Raw genomic sequence first — 18,771 nt, forward strand, 5'->3', positions numbered from 1 at the left:
GAAATCAAAAGTAAAAGGAGTCATCGTTCCCTTCACCCTTCCCCCATCCCTTCTTGTTTCCTTCTTCTTTGGATATATTAGCCTGAGTGCAACTTTACCTAACGTTGTATTCAAATTGCAGCACTAATCTCTTCCTCTAAGTTCCTCTCTTTCTCTTTCTCTCTCTCTCCCACCCCTTCATCTCTAGTCATACCATCATCCTTGAAACCGATGGCCATGGCTGGCTGAGTTCATAAACTTCAGATTTCCGGCCACTCCAGAAGTGGAAAGAGAGAGAAGGTGTAGCTCTTGAGTTCATTAATAAATCTCCATAGATTACTGATAAGCTTTCCTGCAATACAAAGAGAGGAAAAAATAAGCAGATATATATAACTGATCAGCTATTGCAGGTAAGAGATCAGATGAAGAACATAATTTAGACTTCCAATCGCAGCTTTTGCAACAAGTTTGAATTTTTATTTCGAAAGGTGTGATTTTGATCTTAAGGGATTGTTTTTTGAAGGTTTTTTTTTTTTCTTGATTTACGCAGGAGCCATGGAAAGGAACATGAAGGGAAGAGGTAAGATAGAGATCAAGAAGATAGAGAACACCACAAACAGGCAAGTTACCTTCTGTAAGCGTCGTAACGGTCTTCTTAAGAAGGCTTACGAGCTCTCCGTCCTCTGCGACGCTGAGGTGGCGCTGGTCATCTTCTCCAGCCGCGGTAGACTCTACGAATATGCCAACAATAGGTTTACCCCTCTCTCTCTCTTCCTCCCCTTCAAAGAAAAAAAAAAGGAATTTTGATTGAGTAATTTGATGCGTTAATTAGTATAATTTTGAAATGAAGTGTAATATTCCAAGCTTTCAATTAAGCTTCGTTCTTTCTTCTATGAAATTATCTTACGTACGTTGGTTCCTTTCTTAATTATTATGATCTGTGAAGACAAAAAGTTGCATAAAAGGGGTCATTTTTTGCTATTTTCCTTCCTTCTTATGTGAGAGATATGCTTATATAGGTCAATATTGATCGCAAATACACAATATTAACGCCAACTAAAATTGTTTAATTAATTCTAACCGCAATACTAATCACCAATTAACTCTTTTTTCGTAATGAAGAGCATGAAGCTAACCTTCTAAGTTCCATGGTTTCATAAAAATAGATTTTTTCACCATCTGTCCCATCTCTAACCTGCTTGGGTTTTCTTTTCAAGAGATTTGAGATGTAAAACCAAAACTGCAGGTTGTTTAGTAGAAGAAAACGACGAGAAGAAGAAACAAAAGAACAATTAAATGAGTTTTTTTTCTTCCTTTTCCCATAATATAATAAAAATAAGCCTCCTCGTCCCCTTCTTTTTCTTTTCTTCATCTTTCGAGTTTCTAAAAATGATCAAAATCAGAGCTTTATTGATCTAGATTACAGTACGAGGAGTTTCTTCTGCTTAAGATCTTAGTCCTACTTCGTTCTTTCTTCATCAATAGAGATTTTGTAAGCCTCCTATTGATATCTTAGTTTATACTCTGATATTGATGTCACCATATTATATATATCATTAATTTCCATATGAGTTCAAGTGTTTTAAGCTCATTTTAAATTTTTAATGCATTTTATAATAGGATATTTTGATATTATTATTTTTATTTCATGTTATTCAAAGATTGAAATGTTTTTTTTTATATAAATAGAAAAACTTATGTATTAAAATATCAAAATATATAAGAATTAACTGATATGTTTGTAAATTAATCCACCTATATTATTTATTCATATAAGAAATTAATACAATTTAATAAAACATGCTAGAAATATATTAGATATTTCTTTTTTATATTTTGGCCACTTATCTTATTTTTAACATGATATCATATAATATGTCATTTATACAAGAATTTAGTAATTAATCAATTAATTTATTTATTTATTTTCAAAATAATAATATGATTTAAAAAAAAAAAACGTATTGGATGAGGTTCAAATATAATGCTGGAAGAAATTGATTATAGGTACTTAGTCAAAGTGTTAAATATTTTTTTTTTAAATTAGATGATAATCACAATAAGTAGACTTCATTTACAACATTTTGATTTAAAAAATATGCCCATTTTTCTCCTTGAATAACCCTACTGCCGCTCTTCCATCTCCTCACTCCCTCTCCAATAATTCATCAGTTATAGTAGAGTAGAAGAGTATACAACTTAGTAGAGAGCAGAATGGATATATAAATAATTAAGGGGGACGAAGCATGAGGATAGATGGCCGGGGAACAACAGATGGTGATTGCACCACGGGTAAAGAGTAGTACGATGCGTGCGGCACGCAACTTAACTTGGTTGGTTGATTGGGAGCTTTGACTATTAACCAAGAGGTCTTGAATTTGAATCTTGCGTATGTGATATGTGTGTTAGTTTATCTTAATTGACCTAAATGTCCTTAAAAAATGACATGCAATAGAGAATGTGGTTGGTACGCCGCGTCTAATCATGGCATGCCAGGCCAGCTTCGCAGAAGTGAGCCAATTAGATCTTCATGGAAACTAAGGTAAGACATGGTTGGAATGCTTAAATGCAAGGATTCATTTATAGGAGTTTGCACACAATTTATATTTCAAAAGAAATTTGAATAAGTTGAAATGTTATACACAGCTCAACTTATCATGTTGGTTAAGAGCATAGGCTTCTAACTAAGAAGTCTTGGGTTCGAGCCTTTGTGCATGCGTTGTGTGTATGAATTTGACTTAAATGACCTAAATGTCCCAAAAAAAAAGTTGTAACGTTATAATGCTCATATAAAAATAGTTTTTCTCTCTCATTCACATAATTTCTTTAAGGAAAAAGTTAAATAACAATATATAAATGAATATATTCACAACTATTGACAAATGAGGCCAGACTAAACTGACATAATACATTACTAGAATATGTGAGAAACAAAAAATCAATGGATTTTAGTTTCACTATAAAGTTGGAAATTCATTAATCCATTACAAATTTATAATATATCATATATCTGTTACAAATCCATCACAATTCACAAATAAATAAATAAACTCCAAAAGTTTACACATGCAAGTAAAATAGTTACAATAATAAAATTCAGATATAATGATCGAGTTCAAAAGGATATTGCAAGCCTAATGTATGTGTTGGCCATATGGCATGACCGAACTCAAAAACATTAGTTTAATCCTAGCAGTTGGCTAAATAATTGATAACATATCTATCATAGCCTTAGAAAGTTGTAGGATTGTTGGCGGAGTTAAAGCAATAAGCCAATTAGATCGCAGTAGGTGCACATGTGGTTCTTTGAAAATTGTTATGTAATGGTCCAGTTCGAGATTAGGTTGATCCTCATGCTAGCACATATAAATTCCTATAAATAGAATGTATAGGTTGATTTAAAGTTTTGGAAAAAAACTGAATAAAACATTATGCATGTTAGTTTCTTCCTAAACTTTGTCATCCCTTATCTCTCTCTCCCTCTCTCCTCCCAATTAGGGCTGCAAATGAATCGAGGGTTTGACGAGCTACTCGTGGCTCAGCTCAATATGAGCTCTATCATGTTTCTTTGATAAGGAAAACGAACGAGCTTGAACACATTTGATAAATACTCAATAGCTAAATAAATGAAATTGAACAACTTGGCATTCAGTTTGTTTATGTTCATGAACATTAGCGTTTAGCACTCATGAACAAGCTTGTTAAGAAGCTCGATTAGAACTATATTAGAGTTTTTAAAAATATCTATTGTTAAATTTAATAATTTAATAATTTATTCTCACATATACCATTTAAAATTGTTTAATATATAATATATTTTTACATCCCACATCAGCCTAGTTAAAATCATGAACAACCCACTCTCTAAACAAATAGAAGATGAATTATAGATCGTTTGTTTGTGAGGAACGAGCTCATTTGGTAGCTAAAAAATAATAATTAGATATGTTCATGAACAAGCTCATTTGATAGCTAGATATGTTTGTGATCAAACTTATTTGATAGTTTAAAAAATTTTGCTAGATATGTTCACGAATATGCTCGATGTAATTGTTTGTTAGGAGCGAGGCTCGATAAGACTCGTTTGGTACATCTAGAAGAAAAGCTCATTTATAGCTCGATAAGACTCGTTTGTTTAAAGCTTGATAAGCATGAAATAAACTGAACATGAATCAAACATGAACACCAATTGTTTTAAACGAACCAAGTTTGAACACAAACAAAAAAGTTCAAATCAAACTCGAATCGAACTTAAACAAGCTGATGATAAATGAACTCAAACATGAACATGCACATACTCGACTCGGCTAGGTTCGTTTGCAGCTCTACTCCCAATTACTTCACATTATCTATAAACTTCTTTGATTTTGGCTTGTGAAGTTTAGGGTTCTTTTTTTTTTTTTAAGAGATTATTAGATCTATATTACATTTAAGTTTAAATGAATTTTTCTAATACAGATTTATAATCTTTTTGTTAGATTGATCTTCTATTTCAAAGCTCACTAATTTTTTTGGTAGAATTATAAATTTTTTGATAGGCCTATATAAATTTTTTGGTTGGTTTATAACTTTTTTAAAAGATTTATAATTTATGCATCCTTATAGTTAATTTTATTATGCAATTGGTAGGTCTCAAATGATAAAATTTCAGACATTTATAAATATTTTATTTATTTTATTATATCACCTTACTCATGTTGGTAGTAAGGATTATACCTTATAATTTAAATTATATATATAATGCATCCATTAATAAAATATATAGTCAAAAATAGGCTGGGTTATCATTTGGGTTGAAATCTAAATTTAGTTTGGTTATTATTTGGGCTCAAGTTAAATAAGTTGGGTTTGAGTTAAATGGATAATTTTTTAGTAAACAAGTTATGATGATCTAAAAAATTGTTGAACTATATATTAAATAGGCCAAATAGGCTGGATTCAAGTTAGTCGGGATAAACGAGTCAAGCTTAGATTGAGTATACTCGGGCTAGGTCAATTTTGGGTTAGACTTGAACCTGACCCTCCAACCCTAATTGACACCCTAATGATAGTAAATGAAGTAATGGGAACTACAACTGCACAAAACAACAGATTAGGGTTTTAGCTAGTAAGATAAGCGGCAGTGAGAATGGTTGGAAAGGGTAGCAAAGGAGGGAAGTATGAAGTTGTCACTAGAGTACACTATCAATCTTTAGAAAAGGATCCATGGATGCATTTTCAAGAAAAAAGCCCCCAAGGCTATAAAGGAGATAAAAAAATTCACACAAAAGGCAATGAAGATAGTCGATATTAGAATCGATGTAAATATGAATAAGCAGATCATATAAAGCAGGGGTATCCGCAGCGTCCCCAGGCAAGTTCGCGTGAGGATTGCTCGCAAGAGGAATGATGAAGAAGATGCCAAGGGGGGATTATACTCTCTTGTGACAGTTGTTGTGGTCTCTCCCAAGAGTCTTAAGGGCCTGGGAACGAAGGTCATTGATGAAGCAGATTGATTTAAGCCTTTTTAGTTTCAGTTTTGCATGGAGCTTATCTGCACTTTTCATTTTGTACTGCTATATGTTGCTTGATTCAAGTATGTCTAAGATATTTATTTTGAATGATGCTTTCATTTAATTGATATTTGATTACATGTAAACTTTCTTGCAATAAACTATAATATTTGATTTTTCACTAAAAAAATGAATAATGGGAATTAAAATTAAAAAAAAATGAAGTAATAGGAGAAAATGAAGGGAATTTTATAAAACTCAACTTTTTGAATCATCCATTGTATTTAGAACCCAACTAAAACATCTTCTCAAAGCTACAAGATATATCCATCTCAACTTGGACAAAAACAACATAAGGTCAAAATCATAGATTGGCAATGTTTATAATAAGGACCATGATTAAGTGATGAAAATAGGCTCAATGCCAAAAAAAATTATACTAGAAAACTGCTTTAAAAAATAATAAGAAAGCTATCTCAAACGAGTTCTTAATATTAATCATGAAAATTTTCTACTAATGGAGCTATATTGTTAATGAGAAATTTTAAGCTAAAAAATATTTTAATTAATTATAAGATAATGATGCACATAATTAATACTGCATAATGAATACTTCCTTATAGCAAAAACCTTTTTTAGGATCACAATTAAGATGTTTCATGATTTTTTTTGGCTAAATTTTTTGATAAGAAGTAAGCCTAGTGAACTGTCCCTTCTCTGACAAGATTCCAGCCTCACATACACCTACAGTTCAATCAATACTATGTGGCTCTGAAATCAAGATTACTAAGGATATAGCTCAATATTCGGCTTGCAATATAAAGAATGGAGAGTAATAATTCAAAAATCCATATGCTAAATCATTACAAGAAATAAAAGATCAAGTTGAGGAATGCAGAAGAATTTTTGCCGCAATTTGGATTGCTCTAAAAATCTTAGGGATAACTATAAAGTGATGTGGGGAGATAATCGCTGGATCGTTGAAAGAAGATGATGCTTGAAGAAATTCTAAAAATAAGAGAACAAAACAAATTCAACGGCTTAAAATCGTATAATATTCATCATTGATCCCTCCTTTCTTACAATATCTTGTATATATCGACATAATAGAATACTCTAGAAAACATACACCTGAGCTAACAAAGGATAAATTATTTGTAAGGATTTATGTAGCTAGTGATGCTCCACATCATATATAAAGATATTGCAAAACAAATAGCTATTGTGCTGTGGTGTTCAAGCTGTCATAAATTTTTTAAAAACTTTAGGGTAGATCCTCTTTGATTAGCAATTCTATAGGTATTTCGATCATTATAAGTTTTGAGAAATAGAAGTAGCTCAAACTCCTCTTAAAAAATGATACAAATAGAGAGTGAAGACTACATGTACGCAGTATTAATTAATTGTCCCAATGCGAAACAAGTATGTCTTGGCAACCTTGGTGGTTTTCTGGTTGGTATTGGGACTTCTTGTTGTATTCTCTGTCTTCAATGGATAGTCCAAGTTTGACAATTGGGTGGCGATTCTAAGTCTGATGGGCTTCAGCCGTCTTTTTCGTTCTCTTCCATTTTTTATTTATTTTCATTTTCTGATTGCTTGGAAATATGTAGCTTACTGTGGTATGGTAGCTTACTGTGGTATGGTATTTTAAGCTTTGTGATTGCGTATCTTAGTATTGTTGGCTTATATTTGTATAGCCCTTTTCAGTAATAGAATAAGGTCTTTAATATTTTTTTTAAAAAAAAGTTGGAGTTGCTCGAGTGGCAAATAAAATTAGAAAGAGTCGTCTTAGATGATTTGGTCACCTAAAATCTTAACTTTTCTCGAAAACCCAATTAGGAGATCGAGTAGATTATTAAGTCTGGTCATTGTTAAGAAAAAGAAGAGGAAGGCCTAAAAAGATTTTGTTAGAGATTTATTAGAAACGATCTTTTCTTAATAGACTTAAATGAGATTTAACTCTTAATAAGACACAATAGAGAAGGATGATTCATGTAGCAGCCTCTATGTAGCTGGATCAATAAAGATTTGATATTGTTGTTGTTGATTATATAATATCAAAATCTCATTATATGCTATGAAAAATTTAATAGGTTTTAATTTAAGCAAGTGGCCTAAATTAAATTCATTCTTCAAAAGAGACTCCTAACACTTGCCACTTTCCCAGAACTTTTTTAACTCTGCTGATTTCTTTTGTTTGCTTTGCATAGCGTAAAGGGAACTATTGAGAGATACAAGAAGGCTAGCTCTGATCATTCCAATACCAGAACGATTTCTCAAACAAATTCACAGGTGCGTTTTGTTTTAATCTATAATATCACATATATACTTGGTCATATTTAATTTCTTAGTTTCCCATCTAATTTCTTCTCCATTTTCATTATTTTTTAAGAATTTATGTAGTGGAAAGAAGTTTTCAGCAATCATAATAACGTAATGGTTTTTTTCATAATAACTTCACAAACAACTTTATAAAACATTACAACTATTCTAAATAAATCCTGAACTATTAAGACTGTATTTGGGACGGCTTTCTTTCTGCTTCTTAAAGCTGCTTTCTAATACAAAAATTTAAATTTTTATACTAAAAAATTGCTTAAAGAAGCAGCAAGAAAGCAGTCCCAAACAAAGCCTAACTTTTCCTAATTAAATTATCTTTTACAACAATAATTGTCATCAAGGTTTTATAAAAGAAAGAAAGCATCAGGACATGACATTCTAAGAAAAACTTCTTCAATTTTATTTAAAGAACTTAATGTTATTTTGTTAATCTTTTAATTCTATTAGTAATATGGAAATATTACGATCAAATTATATATTAAGTTTTAGGAAGAAGACATTAATTCTTGCTGATTCGGTAAGAAAGCTGTCTCAAATGAAAAAAATTGTTTTAGTTGCAATAATTTTAGGCTTTATTTGTGACAGCTTTTTTATTATTTTTTAAAATAAATTTTTTAGTTCTAAAGATTTTTTTACTAACCTGTACATTATGATATATTCAGGGATCCAATTTATTTTAAATTATTCTTCTTTTGATATAATTCTACTTTGACCTTATAGTATTACGAGCAAGAAGCCTCAAAACTTCATCAGCAAATCACTAATTTGCAGAACTCAAACAGGTAATAAATTAACATACAGTCCACTTCACTATTCTCCGTTTATAAATTCCATATGTTACAGAATCCTTATATGCCTATAGGAATTTGATGGGAGAGGCTCTCAGCACAATGAACTTAAGGGACCTCAAACAACTAGAAACTAGACTGGAGAAAGGCATCAGCAAAATAAGATCTAAAAAGGTTTAAGCCTTATTTATTTCTAAAAAAAAGTTTAAGTTCTTCCCCCAGAATGAAATAATGTTTATATGTTCTTATTTGTATCAGAATGAGTTGCTGTATAATGAGATCGAGTACATGCAGAAGAAGGTACGTAAAAACAAGAAGCTTGTTCCTATTAATCCACCAAACTCTCCTTTCTGCTTTCTATATATCTGCTTATTTTTGCAGCTGGAAAAGCAGCAAGCAAATTTAGCTCCAAGAAAATAGATTATATATAAACACTTGAAACTGAAATGGGTGTTTGTTTCTGCTTTTGTTGCAGGAAATGGAGCTGCAAAATGATAACATGTACTTACGAAATAAGGTCTACTGTTCTGTAAATTGAATCATACATAGAAATAAATGGAAACTTCCTTATTTTTCTGCATTAATGCACTGAAAGATTGAATTTTTATCACTACTTTTCTGTCTGAAACTTATAAATTATTCAGATTGCTGAGAATGAGAGAGTGCAGCAGCATCAGATGAACATGCTGCCTTCAACAAGAAATGATTGTGAAGTTATGCCTCCATTTGATTCTCGAAGCTTTCTGCAAGTAAATCTTCTTCCTAGCAACAGACAGCCTATACCTTAGTGGAAGAGATGTCAGGTACTGGAGATCAGGTTTTCTTCATGGAAATAAACCATAAATATGCATGAATTGTCAAGAATAGACTTTTTGTCCAGGAGCTTAATTTGTTGTATATATATTGCCAACTCTTTGTTTTATAGCTTGTGATGGCTTTGTATTGTTACAAATAAACATAATTTTATAACAAAAATTTGGTCTTAGCAATTCCACATATGTAACCTTAACAATTTGATTTTTCACATTGAGAATTCTAAATTGACCTGAATATACAAGACTTTTCTTTTGTTGGGTAAGCCACATATGGAAACTATGATAGCTAGAAGGGAAGAGATTAGATATTGAAAAAATTATTACGTGCGGTGTCTGGACGTGTCAAGAGGTCAATTTGGATGCGCCACATCACCCAATGCATATTGCATTGGATGACGTAACTCGTCCGGATTGGCCTCCGGACGAGTTCGGACTCTGCACAAAATAATCTCTTAAGATATTGGCATATGAATGCAGTGGAGAGGGTTCTAAATTATTTAAAGAGTTGATATATGTCAAAATTATGAACTTTTTTTAGCATGAAGTTTTTTGGGGTTGTTATAAAATGTCTTTCCTTTCTAGACAATATACTAGGAGATGTAGAGTAATATAATTGTAATAAACCTTATTAGTCCAAGCAAATTTAAATTTCATTAGAATATTGAGGGTGTAAATAGAATGACATAATTGTGCTTCAATATGGCACTGGTTTGTAGTGTGGGCTTTGAAAGACTAATGAATTTTGAGAAATTTTTACATTTTTGTTCATGTTTTAGGTAGAGTGTCATAAAATTCCAATGGCATATTGAATGGGAACTTAAGGATTTCCTCATGTTATATTTGAAGATTGAGATTTTTCGTAGGAAAAAACTCTCATGATTATTTACATGTTGAACATAATGCGTCGATTAAAGACGTCCATTGGGTCTAGATGTTAATATTTTTTTTAAAAGTAATATATATTTAACCTGATTATGATTCCAACATCTAAGTCAATCTAGTAGAACAAATCTATTAATGACAAAGGGAATTAATATCACCTACGAGTTTCATTCTCTACAGGAAAAACGTCATTTTTTATGGCCATTTCCACCGGAAAATGCCCAAAAATCCATCGGAAATTGATATTTCCGGCGGTTTTCCGACCAAAGGATACTTCCATTAAAGTGAGGCAGATTTAAATAGTAGACTTAAGTAGTAGATTTAAGGATACTTCCATGGAAGCGATGGATTGTCTCCTATAAAATATCAATAGTAGATTTAAGTAGCACTAGACCAAAGTATACTTCCATTAAAGTGAGGTGTATAATTTGTTCTAGATAGGAAAGGTCCTAAAGGTATATGAATGCTTGATTGTAATTCAGAGTTGAAAAAATGTGACTACTAAAGGCATATCATTGGCATGGATAATTTATATTGAGATTCATTCAAAGATGTGACATTACCAAATTCAATTCAAATGCACAAGGACCCAATTGAAACTAGTTCAAATATTTGTCATAATCTCACATGAAAGAGAAGCAGCCTAAGGCACAAAAGGTTATGATGAGTTCTCTCTAATTAAGGGTATTTTTTTTTATCTAAAAGATATTTTAAAGAATATTTGTCTGAATAAAAATGCCCTTGCCACTTATTTATGATTACTAGAGTAATATCATTGTAATAACTCAACTAGTTAATTAGCGTATTAAGTTTCATTAGAATATTGAGGGTGTTAGTAAAAACATCATTTATATTTAATATGATTGTGATATCAGTCATCTGAAATTCAGGCAATTCTCCGTTAATTAAAAATAAAATTTTGAATTTTTCTGTGTGGCATTGCGGCACCGGTTTTGACGGAGCCCTATTATGGAGATCTCGATCTAAAAAAAAAAGAGGAAAAAATTTTAGTTTTGGTTGAGCAATGTGGCGCCACTACAGTGCCGAGTCAAGGCATGAGAGAATCTGGAAGATTCTCTATGGGTGTTGAGGTATTGGGAATTCAGACATCACGCTGCTAGGCTGATTTAGTTTTAAATATTAAAAGTATCTTGATCAATTTGCAAAAACTCATTTCGCCTTCAGCTTGCTGAGGACGAACGGAGGGAAAGGGATGGAAAAAGAAAGAAAATGAAGGATTTTGAAAGCCAATCTCCAGAAATAATCATCAGTTTAAATATTTGTGAAAATTGTCATACTCAATGTAGGCAACCCATACCTTATTTTTTATTTTGATTCCCAAGTGTTTATTAAGAGATATTCTTTTAAACGTGTTTTTCTTGAGTTTGGGAAGTGTTTCATTGTATAACTTTTAGTATATTGTTATATTCTCCATTCTAGACAATTTGATAGTAAGAATAGAAAATTTCACCTATCAGTTCTTTTTGTATGAATTTTTTATGATTCTTAAAAATGATGACATCTCTGAACCTCAATATAGTTGACAAAGTATATTATTTAACATTTTACATGATCTCTGTAAAATTGGTAAAATTCTAAGAACTTTGTACATGCACTTGAAATATAGGGTTTTTTATAGAAGCTCAAATTTAATTTCTATTTGTTTTAAATTCTTCGGTCACAAATTTCATTTGCATGTTATGAAACTCTAGAGCTTTTTTTTTTTGCGGAAAAGAAGTAAACTCTAAAATTTTCTGTTTGCGCCCAAAGTGAATATATATATTGGATTACTCTGCTTGGTTCTAGTTCTGAGCTGACTCTGTATTGGAATATACACTACTCTGTTTTGGTTTTGCTCTACACATGTCTTTAGCAGTTTGGGTATGGAATTTGAGAGTTATAAGGGGCATTAATGTATGTGCATTTCTAGATTCACTTTCATATAAGAACTAATATATCCAAACTATAAAGTAAATGATACTTTTATTATTTTATTTATATTCATATTGAGTTGTGAATTGAACTTTGTTAAGAGGGGAGTGTGGTCTATTGAGTTTCATACTCACTCTATTGTTTATAATATTTCTTGCACAAGTAAGAATTCTACTAAGTAGACTCAGTTTAATAGAATGCAGAAAGTCTAATTTATATACAAAAAGTGACAGATATTTATCTTGTTCACGATTCTAGTATCTTGAGTCAGTACAGAGGAACTTATCTATTAATGATAAAGAGAAAGTAATATCACTAATAGTTTTACTTAGAAGCTATGGATTACATCTTATAAAATATCCTAAGTAGACCTAGGTGGTATTGTTCGAAGGATTCTTTATTTCAAAGTAAGATATATGGGTTTTGTACGTTCAGAATTAAAAGTCTCAAATGTGCACAAATGCTTGATCATAATCTAGGCTTAAAATATGTGACTACTAAAGGTTTAACGTCCTAGTTTGAATGATTTATACGAAAATTTGTTCATAGGTGTGATGCCTAGCCTAATTCAATTTAGAGGCACCAAAATACAGTTGAATCTTGCTTAGATATCTGTCATACTCAATTGAACTATCTAAGAGTATATGAAATCTCACCCTTAAAAAAGAGGAGTCCCTTAAGGCACACAAGGTTATGATGGTTTGGTGTTCTATGGCACTTGCTAAGAGCCAAGCTTCAATAAAAAACACAAATCTTAATATGTGAAACATGTTAATTAAATTAATTTTAATAAATTCAACATCGATAAAAAGAGATAACTTACATAGATAAAGAAATGAGATTACTAATATTAAATTTTGACAAATATATTATGGGTTATCCCTTATTAGGGGTATTTGAGTCTAAATCTAAAAGATATTTTATAAGATATTTGCCCATGTAGAAATATCACGTGAATATTCACCAAACATGCACATTATGGTGGGATTAAAAAACAAAAAAATCTAATTTCCATTACACAACTAGAGCTCCACAAATAAAATAAATGGATAAGAAAAAAAGTAGCATTTGTTACTAAAGATGTATTATTATATTTCATATCTCATTAGAAAATTCATCCGATCAAGAGAAAATATGCATGCTAGTAATTGAATTAAAAATTTTTAAAATTAATTTTGGGATCATCCGAAATACATTTTTAGTAAATTTATAATAGAAATGTATTTCTTCATACGAAAAATCTAAAGAACTCAATATCCCTCAATATTAATGTTATTTAGGCACTTAATTGCTTAAATTATCAAATGTTTAAGGATATAATTTTTCGTAATTTGATTAGCTATTACAGATTTTCAAAAACCAAGAAAAAAATTCCCCATTAAAACTCTATAAATTGGCCTTCGTTCCACACAAAATTTTATCGGGATATTGGTTAGAAAGAGTTTTTGGATTTAAATCATCCTAAAACTCTGTCAATTGATCAATGTTGATGATCACAACATGTGATATCATAAAAAATCGCTATTCGCTAACATCTAACACAAATAAATTTCTAACATCAATCAGCTATCATTGTTTGTTTGTCATCGCCTTTAATAGCGAACACCAACTTATACAATCACTCATATATTATTGCATACAGTTAGTATAAGCTAAAGAACATCATCGTCTGATCAACTTTATTAGTCGTCAATTGACACCGACGCCTACCGTACCCTTATTATTTTCTAATATTTTGTACTAATTAATCTCATAAGAGATCAAGCCACAGACATTGCAATCTCATCTTATCTTATAATTTTCATGAACTATTTTATCACTTTGACTTTGGCCCATAATTTTTCTCTTCCTAATTTTTTTATTTGAAAATTATCTCATTTTAATTTCTTGGAGCTCCATTTCTCCATATTGGTGAGTCAAATTTTATATAATTAATACTAAAACGATAAACTCTCTCTCCTCAGTATTATAAATATTTCTACTAATAAGAATGTTTTTTTTTTCTGAATATATCAAACTTGTCATTTGACAATAAAATAGTAAAAATAATTTTCTTTAATCAAATTACATAAAATTTAATTTCTTTACTAATTTAATTTAATTTTTTTTAATTGATTATGATTTCCCCCAATTTTATTCTTCGCAGAAAAATTAGGATCATAATCGTCTAATACAGTTAAAATGTCGCATTCATAAGAATTTTGCTCCTATAAAATATCGAAACGTACCCCAAAAAAATAAAATATCGAAACGTGTTTGATTTGATGTAAGAGCACATTGGGATAACATCAAAAAGAAATGATAGCGATAATCCACGTCCACATCCACTAATAGTCTCTTTGTATCGCTATGCCCATCATGCCACCTTCAAAGGCTGCACTTTGTGGCTCACCAATTAGCTCTAATTTAATCAATTAAAAAAAATTATTAATAATTCGAGATATTTTTTTTTATTACTTTCTAATAATTCGAGATAAAGGTGATGCACAAGATTGTGCGAATTATAGAGGTATTAAGTTTATGTGTCATACTTTAAAACTATGGGAGCGAGTTATGGAGCATAGGTTGCGGCGTGATACTAATGTTTCTCAAAATCAATTTGGATTCATGCCGGGTAGGTCGACTATGGAAGCCATACATTTATTAAGAGGTTTGATGGAGAAATATAGAGAAAATAAAGAGGATCTACATATGATATTTATTGATTTAGAAAAAGCATATGATAAAGTTCCAAGAAAAGTGCTATGGAGAGTTCTTGAAAAGAAAGGAGTCAATAATGTTTATATTCAAATCATTAAAGATATGTATGTAGGAGCTATTACTTGTGTTCAAACACAAGGTGGATTGACCAAGTATTTTCCTATTTCGGTTGGGTTACATCAAGGATCAGCCTTAAGCCCATATCTTTTTGCTTTAGTCATGGATGTTCTCACTAGACATTTGCAAGAGGATGTACCTTGGTGTATGTTTTTTGCTGATGATATTCTTCTTGTTGATAAGACTAGAGAGGGAGTTGAAGGTAAACTTGAATTATGGAGGTCAACCTTAGAGTCTAAAGGTTTTCGCTTGAGTAGATCTAAAACGGAATATATGGAGTGTAATTTTAGTAGTAATAGACCTAGTGAGGGGATTGTGACTTTGGGCGATCAAGTCATTAATAAGAGTACACGTTTTGATATCTTGGATCTGTTGTTCAGAGTGATGGTGAAATAGATTGTGATATTATCAGCATAATTCAAGTTGGATGGTTGAAGTGGCGGAATGCATCGGGCTTGTTATGTGATAGAAATGTACCCCTCAAACTTAAGGGGAAATTCTATAAGATGGTAGTGAGGCCTGCAATGCTTTATGGTGCCGAATGTTGGCCTTTAAAAGAGAAGCATAATACTAAGTTAAGTGTGGCAGAGATGAGGATGCTCAGGTGGATGAGTGGCTTTACCCTTAGAGATAGGATACGAAATGAGCATATACGTGAAAAGGTTGGAGTAGCTCCAGTAGAATATAAGATTAGAGAAAGTCGTCTTAGATGATTTGGTCACATAAAACGACGGCCTTGTGATGACCCGATTAGGAGAGTAGAGGTATTAGATTTGACTTATGTTAAGAAAGGTAGGGGTAGACCTAAAAAGACTTGGTTAGAAAATATTAGGAATGATCTTTCTTTATTAGATTTAAACGAGAATTTGACTTTTAATAGGACACAATGAAGAAAAAGAATTCATGTAGCCGACCCCAAGGAGTGGGATAAAGGCTTGATGTTGTTGTTGTTGTCGTCGTCTAAAACAATTATCTAGCATAAAAATATCTTAAAAGTAATGAAAAGTTTTATTTGAGACACCTTTCTTAATTCTTACTATTTTGTAAAGCAATTTTTTAATAAAAAAATATCTTAAAAATAATAAAAAAATATCTAAAATAAAATCTTATTCCACCAAATATATTATAATCTTCTTGATAATCTTTATATTAGCGCCATCTCTTAAAAATATATTTACATGCTCTTAGATGATAGAAAAATTATTCTGTACAGACGACGACCAAACAAAATGCACCACATTATCATGTGCTTCGTACCGCGGCTCATATTAATCTATGACGACACTCTAGGGTCTCTATGCAAAATATTTTCTCCTGATGATATATGCCACACTACAACTTATTTTGAATCATTAACTATGCACATTTTTCAAGAATATTTATCGCAAAACATTTGATACTCAATATTAAAATATTTATATAATAGTGCCGAGCGAAAGAAAAAAAAAGAGGTAATTTTCAAAAAATAAAAAAAGTGGCACTGCAATAAGAGAGAAAAACAAAGGGAAAATTACTTAAAACCCATAGTGAACGGATCCAAACCCCAGGCCGCTCCCCCGACTCCCAGATCCGATCCCAAAACCCCCGTTCCTTCGGCACAAAACCCACTGGCATCAACGCCAAAGTACGCCGCCGTTGCCGACGGTCGCGGCATCGGCATCGGTATCGGCATGTGAGGCGGCGGCGGCGGCGGCTCGCAATCATTGCGAAGCCTGGCTTTCTTCGCCCACCCGATTCCCTCTCCATCCCCAACCCCCGCCCTGGTCTTCAATCGCCCGAACATCTGCGGATCTTCGAAAACCTTCAGCAAAAACCCAAGCATCTGAAGCGGCCTCCTCTCCGTCTCCCGCACTCGCCTCCACATCCTCTCCAGCCTATCCTCAATCGCCTTCTGCTCCTGCTTCAGCCTCAACACCTCCATCGCCACAGCCTCATCTTCTTCATCAATCTCAAAATCCTCTACCCTTCCCTTCCTCTTCCGCACGATATGGCACAACAGCTGCGTCTGCCCACGGAGAAACGACCCGTGCGCAAACTCCCATCGATCCGGTTCAACCTTCCTGAATCCCTGCAAAACCCCCCCGAAATCCTGCCATCAGGACGAAATAACAAATAAATAACCCCTAAACTAGATCAAACAAGATCGCACATAAGTGTTGAGCTGACGGACGAAGCTAGAGAAATTGCTGTGTTTGAAATAGGCGGGAAGCAGGGTTTTAGAGAAGGCGAAAGTATCAAACACCACAAAGCTATTGTTCCTTCGTCCCCACGAGATGATCGCCTCATTCGCCGGATCGGACACCATTTGATAAGTTTTCGCCACGAAGGGTGCCGCAGTAAGCTCTCCGCCTCCTCCGCCGCCGCTGTCGCCGGCGATCTCCATTCCTTCTTCGCTTCTAATCTGACACTTACAGATGGATAAATAGAAGAGAAGCGAGTGGAAGATGAGCAGGAAGTATGGCTGCAGTCGGTGACGCGACCGGTGACGGATGGGATAGGTGATCGGGGACGCGTGTCGATTTTCTCGAGTGTTCGGCTAAATTAATTACTCACTCAATAAATTAAATAATTTTATTTATTAACAATTTATGGCTGTGATAAAATTTTGCTGGTTGTGGTGGCGGATTGCGATTGAACGGACGGAAACGTGCCACGTTGCGATTTAAAATCGTTGGATAATCATTCAGACGAATAATTTTCCCAAAAAAAAATTCAGACGAATAAAAAATATTTATTAAAAATTATTGGACGTGGAAATTCTTTTCTTTTTTATTTTTATTTTTAATTTTTTATAATCGTCCAATTTATTTTAAGATAAATGAAAGATGTTAATATATCCCCATTAACTTTAATTGATGTTTGGTGGAATTTTAAATCAAATCAGAAAGAATTTGCACATTTTAATTTACAAATTATATATTCTCTGAAAAAAAAATTCGGGCAAAGCATTATGGACTCTAAATATGATTCGAATAATATATTTTTGTAGAATTTGAATTTGGTTTTATACTTTTATGTTTATATATTTATTTTTTATAAAATAAATTATTTTTAAAAAAGTTGTTAAATTTTTTGTTTAATTTATATTTTTTTGAGCTGAATTAAAATACAATTTATACCAAAATAATATTATAATAATTTTGGGTTTGATTTAGGCCCGACTTGCTAGTGCTTGAGCGTGGCTAAGCTCAATAAAATTGTTATAGGTTTGCTAATCATCTTAATAGGAAGGAAAACGTGTGATGACATGTTAATCAGATTCTTATATGAAAATTAAAATATTAGAAAGGTTATATCAAAATTTACTTAAAAGGCCCTCAACTCCATTAAGGCATCTTTTGAGACTATTTTTTATTGCTTCTTGAAACAGAGTTTTAATACAAAAATTTAAATTTTTGTACTAAAACTTTGTTTTAAAAAGCAATAAAAAAGTCATCTCAAACTAATCCTAAGAATTATTAGGATGACTCAATCTATTTTTTAGTGTTTATTACAATGATTTTTAGACAATTTCATCCCCTAAAAGTTCTAAAATACTATGATATTTAGGCAATTGCCCCCAACATAATTAAACACATTGTGTATAGGTGTTATTATTAGATAACAATGAACCAAATACAAAAATAAATAGTAAAGAAAATCCAAAAATATCCTTACAACCAAAAAACAATTTTTTTGTGGGGGGATGGGGGGGGGGGGGGGGCTCCCACCCTTGGCACCTTCAGG

General features: G+C 32.1%; 1 protein-coding gene and 1 pseudogene across 1 annotated transcript; both read left to right on the plus strand.

Annotated features, from left to right (window-relative positions):
- The first annotated feature begins 529 nt into the window (after window positions 1-529).
- Window positions 530-17,256, plus strand: LOC110105915 (MADS-box transcription factor 3-like). The gene is made up of 8 exons (XM_028696136.1): window positions 530-731; window positions 7,682-7,763; window positions 8,532-8,593; window positions 8,674-8,773; window positions 8,858-8,899; window positions 9,075-9,116; window positions 9,244-9,374; window positions 16,650-17,256. Exons 1-8 carry the CDS (start codon window positions 535-537, stop codon window positions 17,107-17,109), a joined length of 1,116 nt encoding a protein of 371 aa, XP_028551969.1. The 5' UTR covers window positions 530-534; the 3' UTR covers window positions 17,110-17,256.
- On the plus strand, window positions 5,108-5,474 carry LOC110105921 (annotated as a pseudogene).
- Window positions 17,257-18,771: the final 1,515 nt, after the last annotated feature.

This window comes from Dendrobium catenatum, unplaced genomic scaffold, assembly GCF_001605985.2.
Source record: "Dendrobium catenatum unplaced genomic scaffold, ASM160598v2 fragScaff_scaffold_716, whole genome shotgun sequence".
NCBI classification, from domain to species: domain Eukaryota; kingdom Viridiplantae; phylum Streptophyta; class Magnoliopsida; order Asparagales; family Orchidaceae; genus Dendrobium; species Dendrobium catenatum.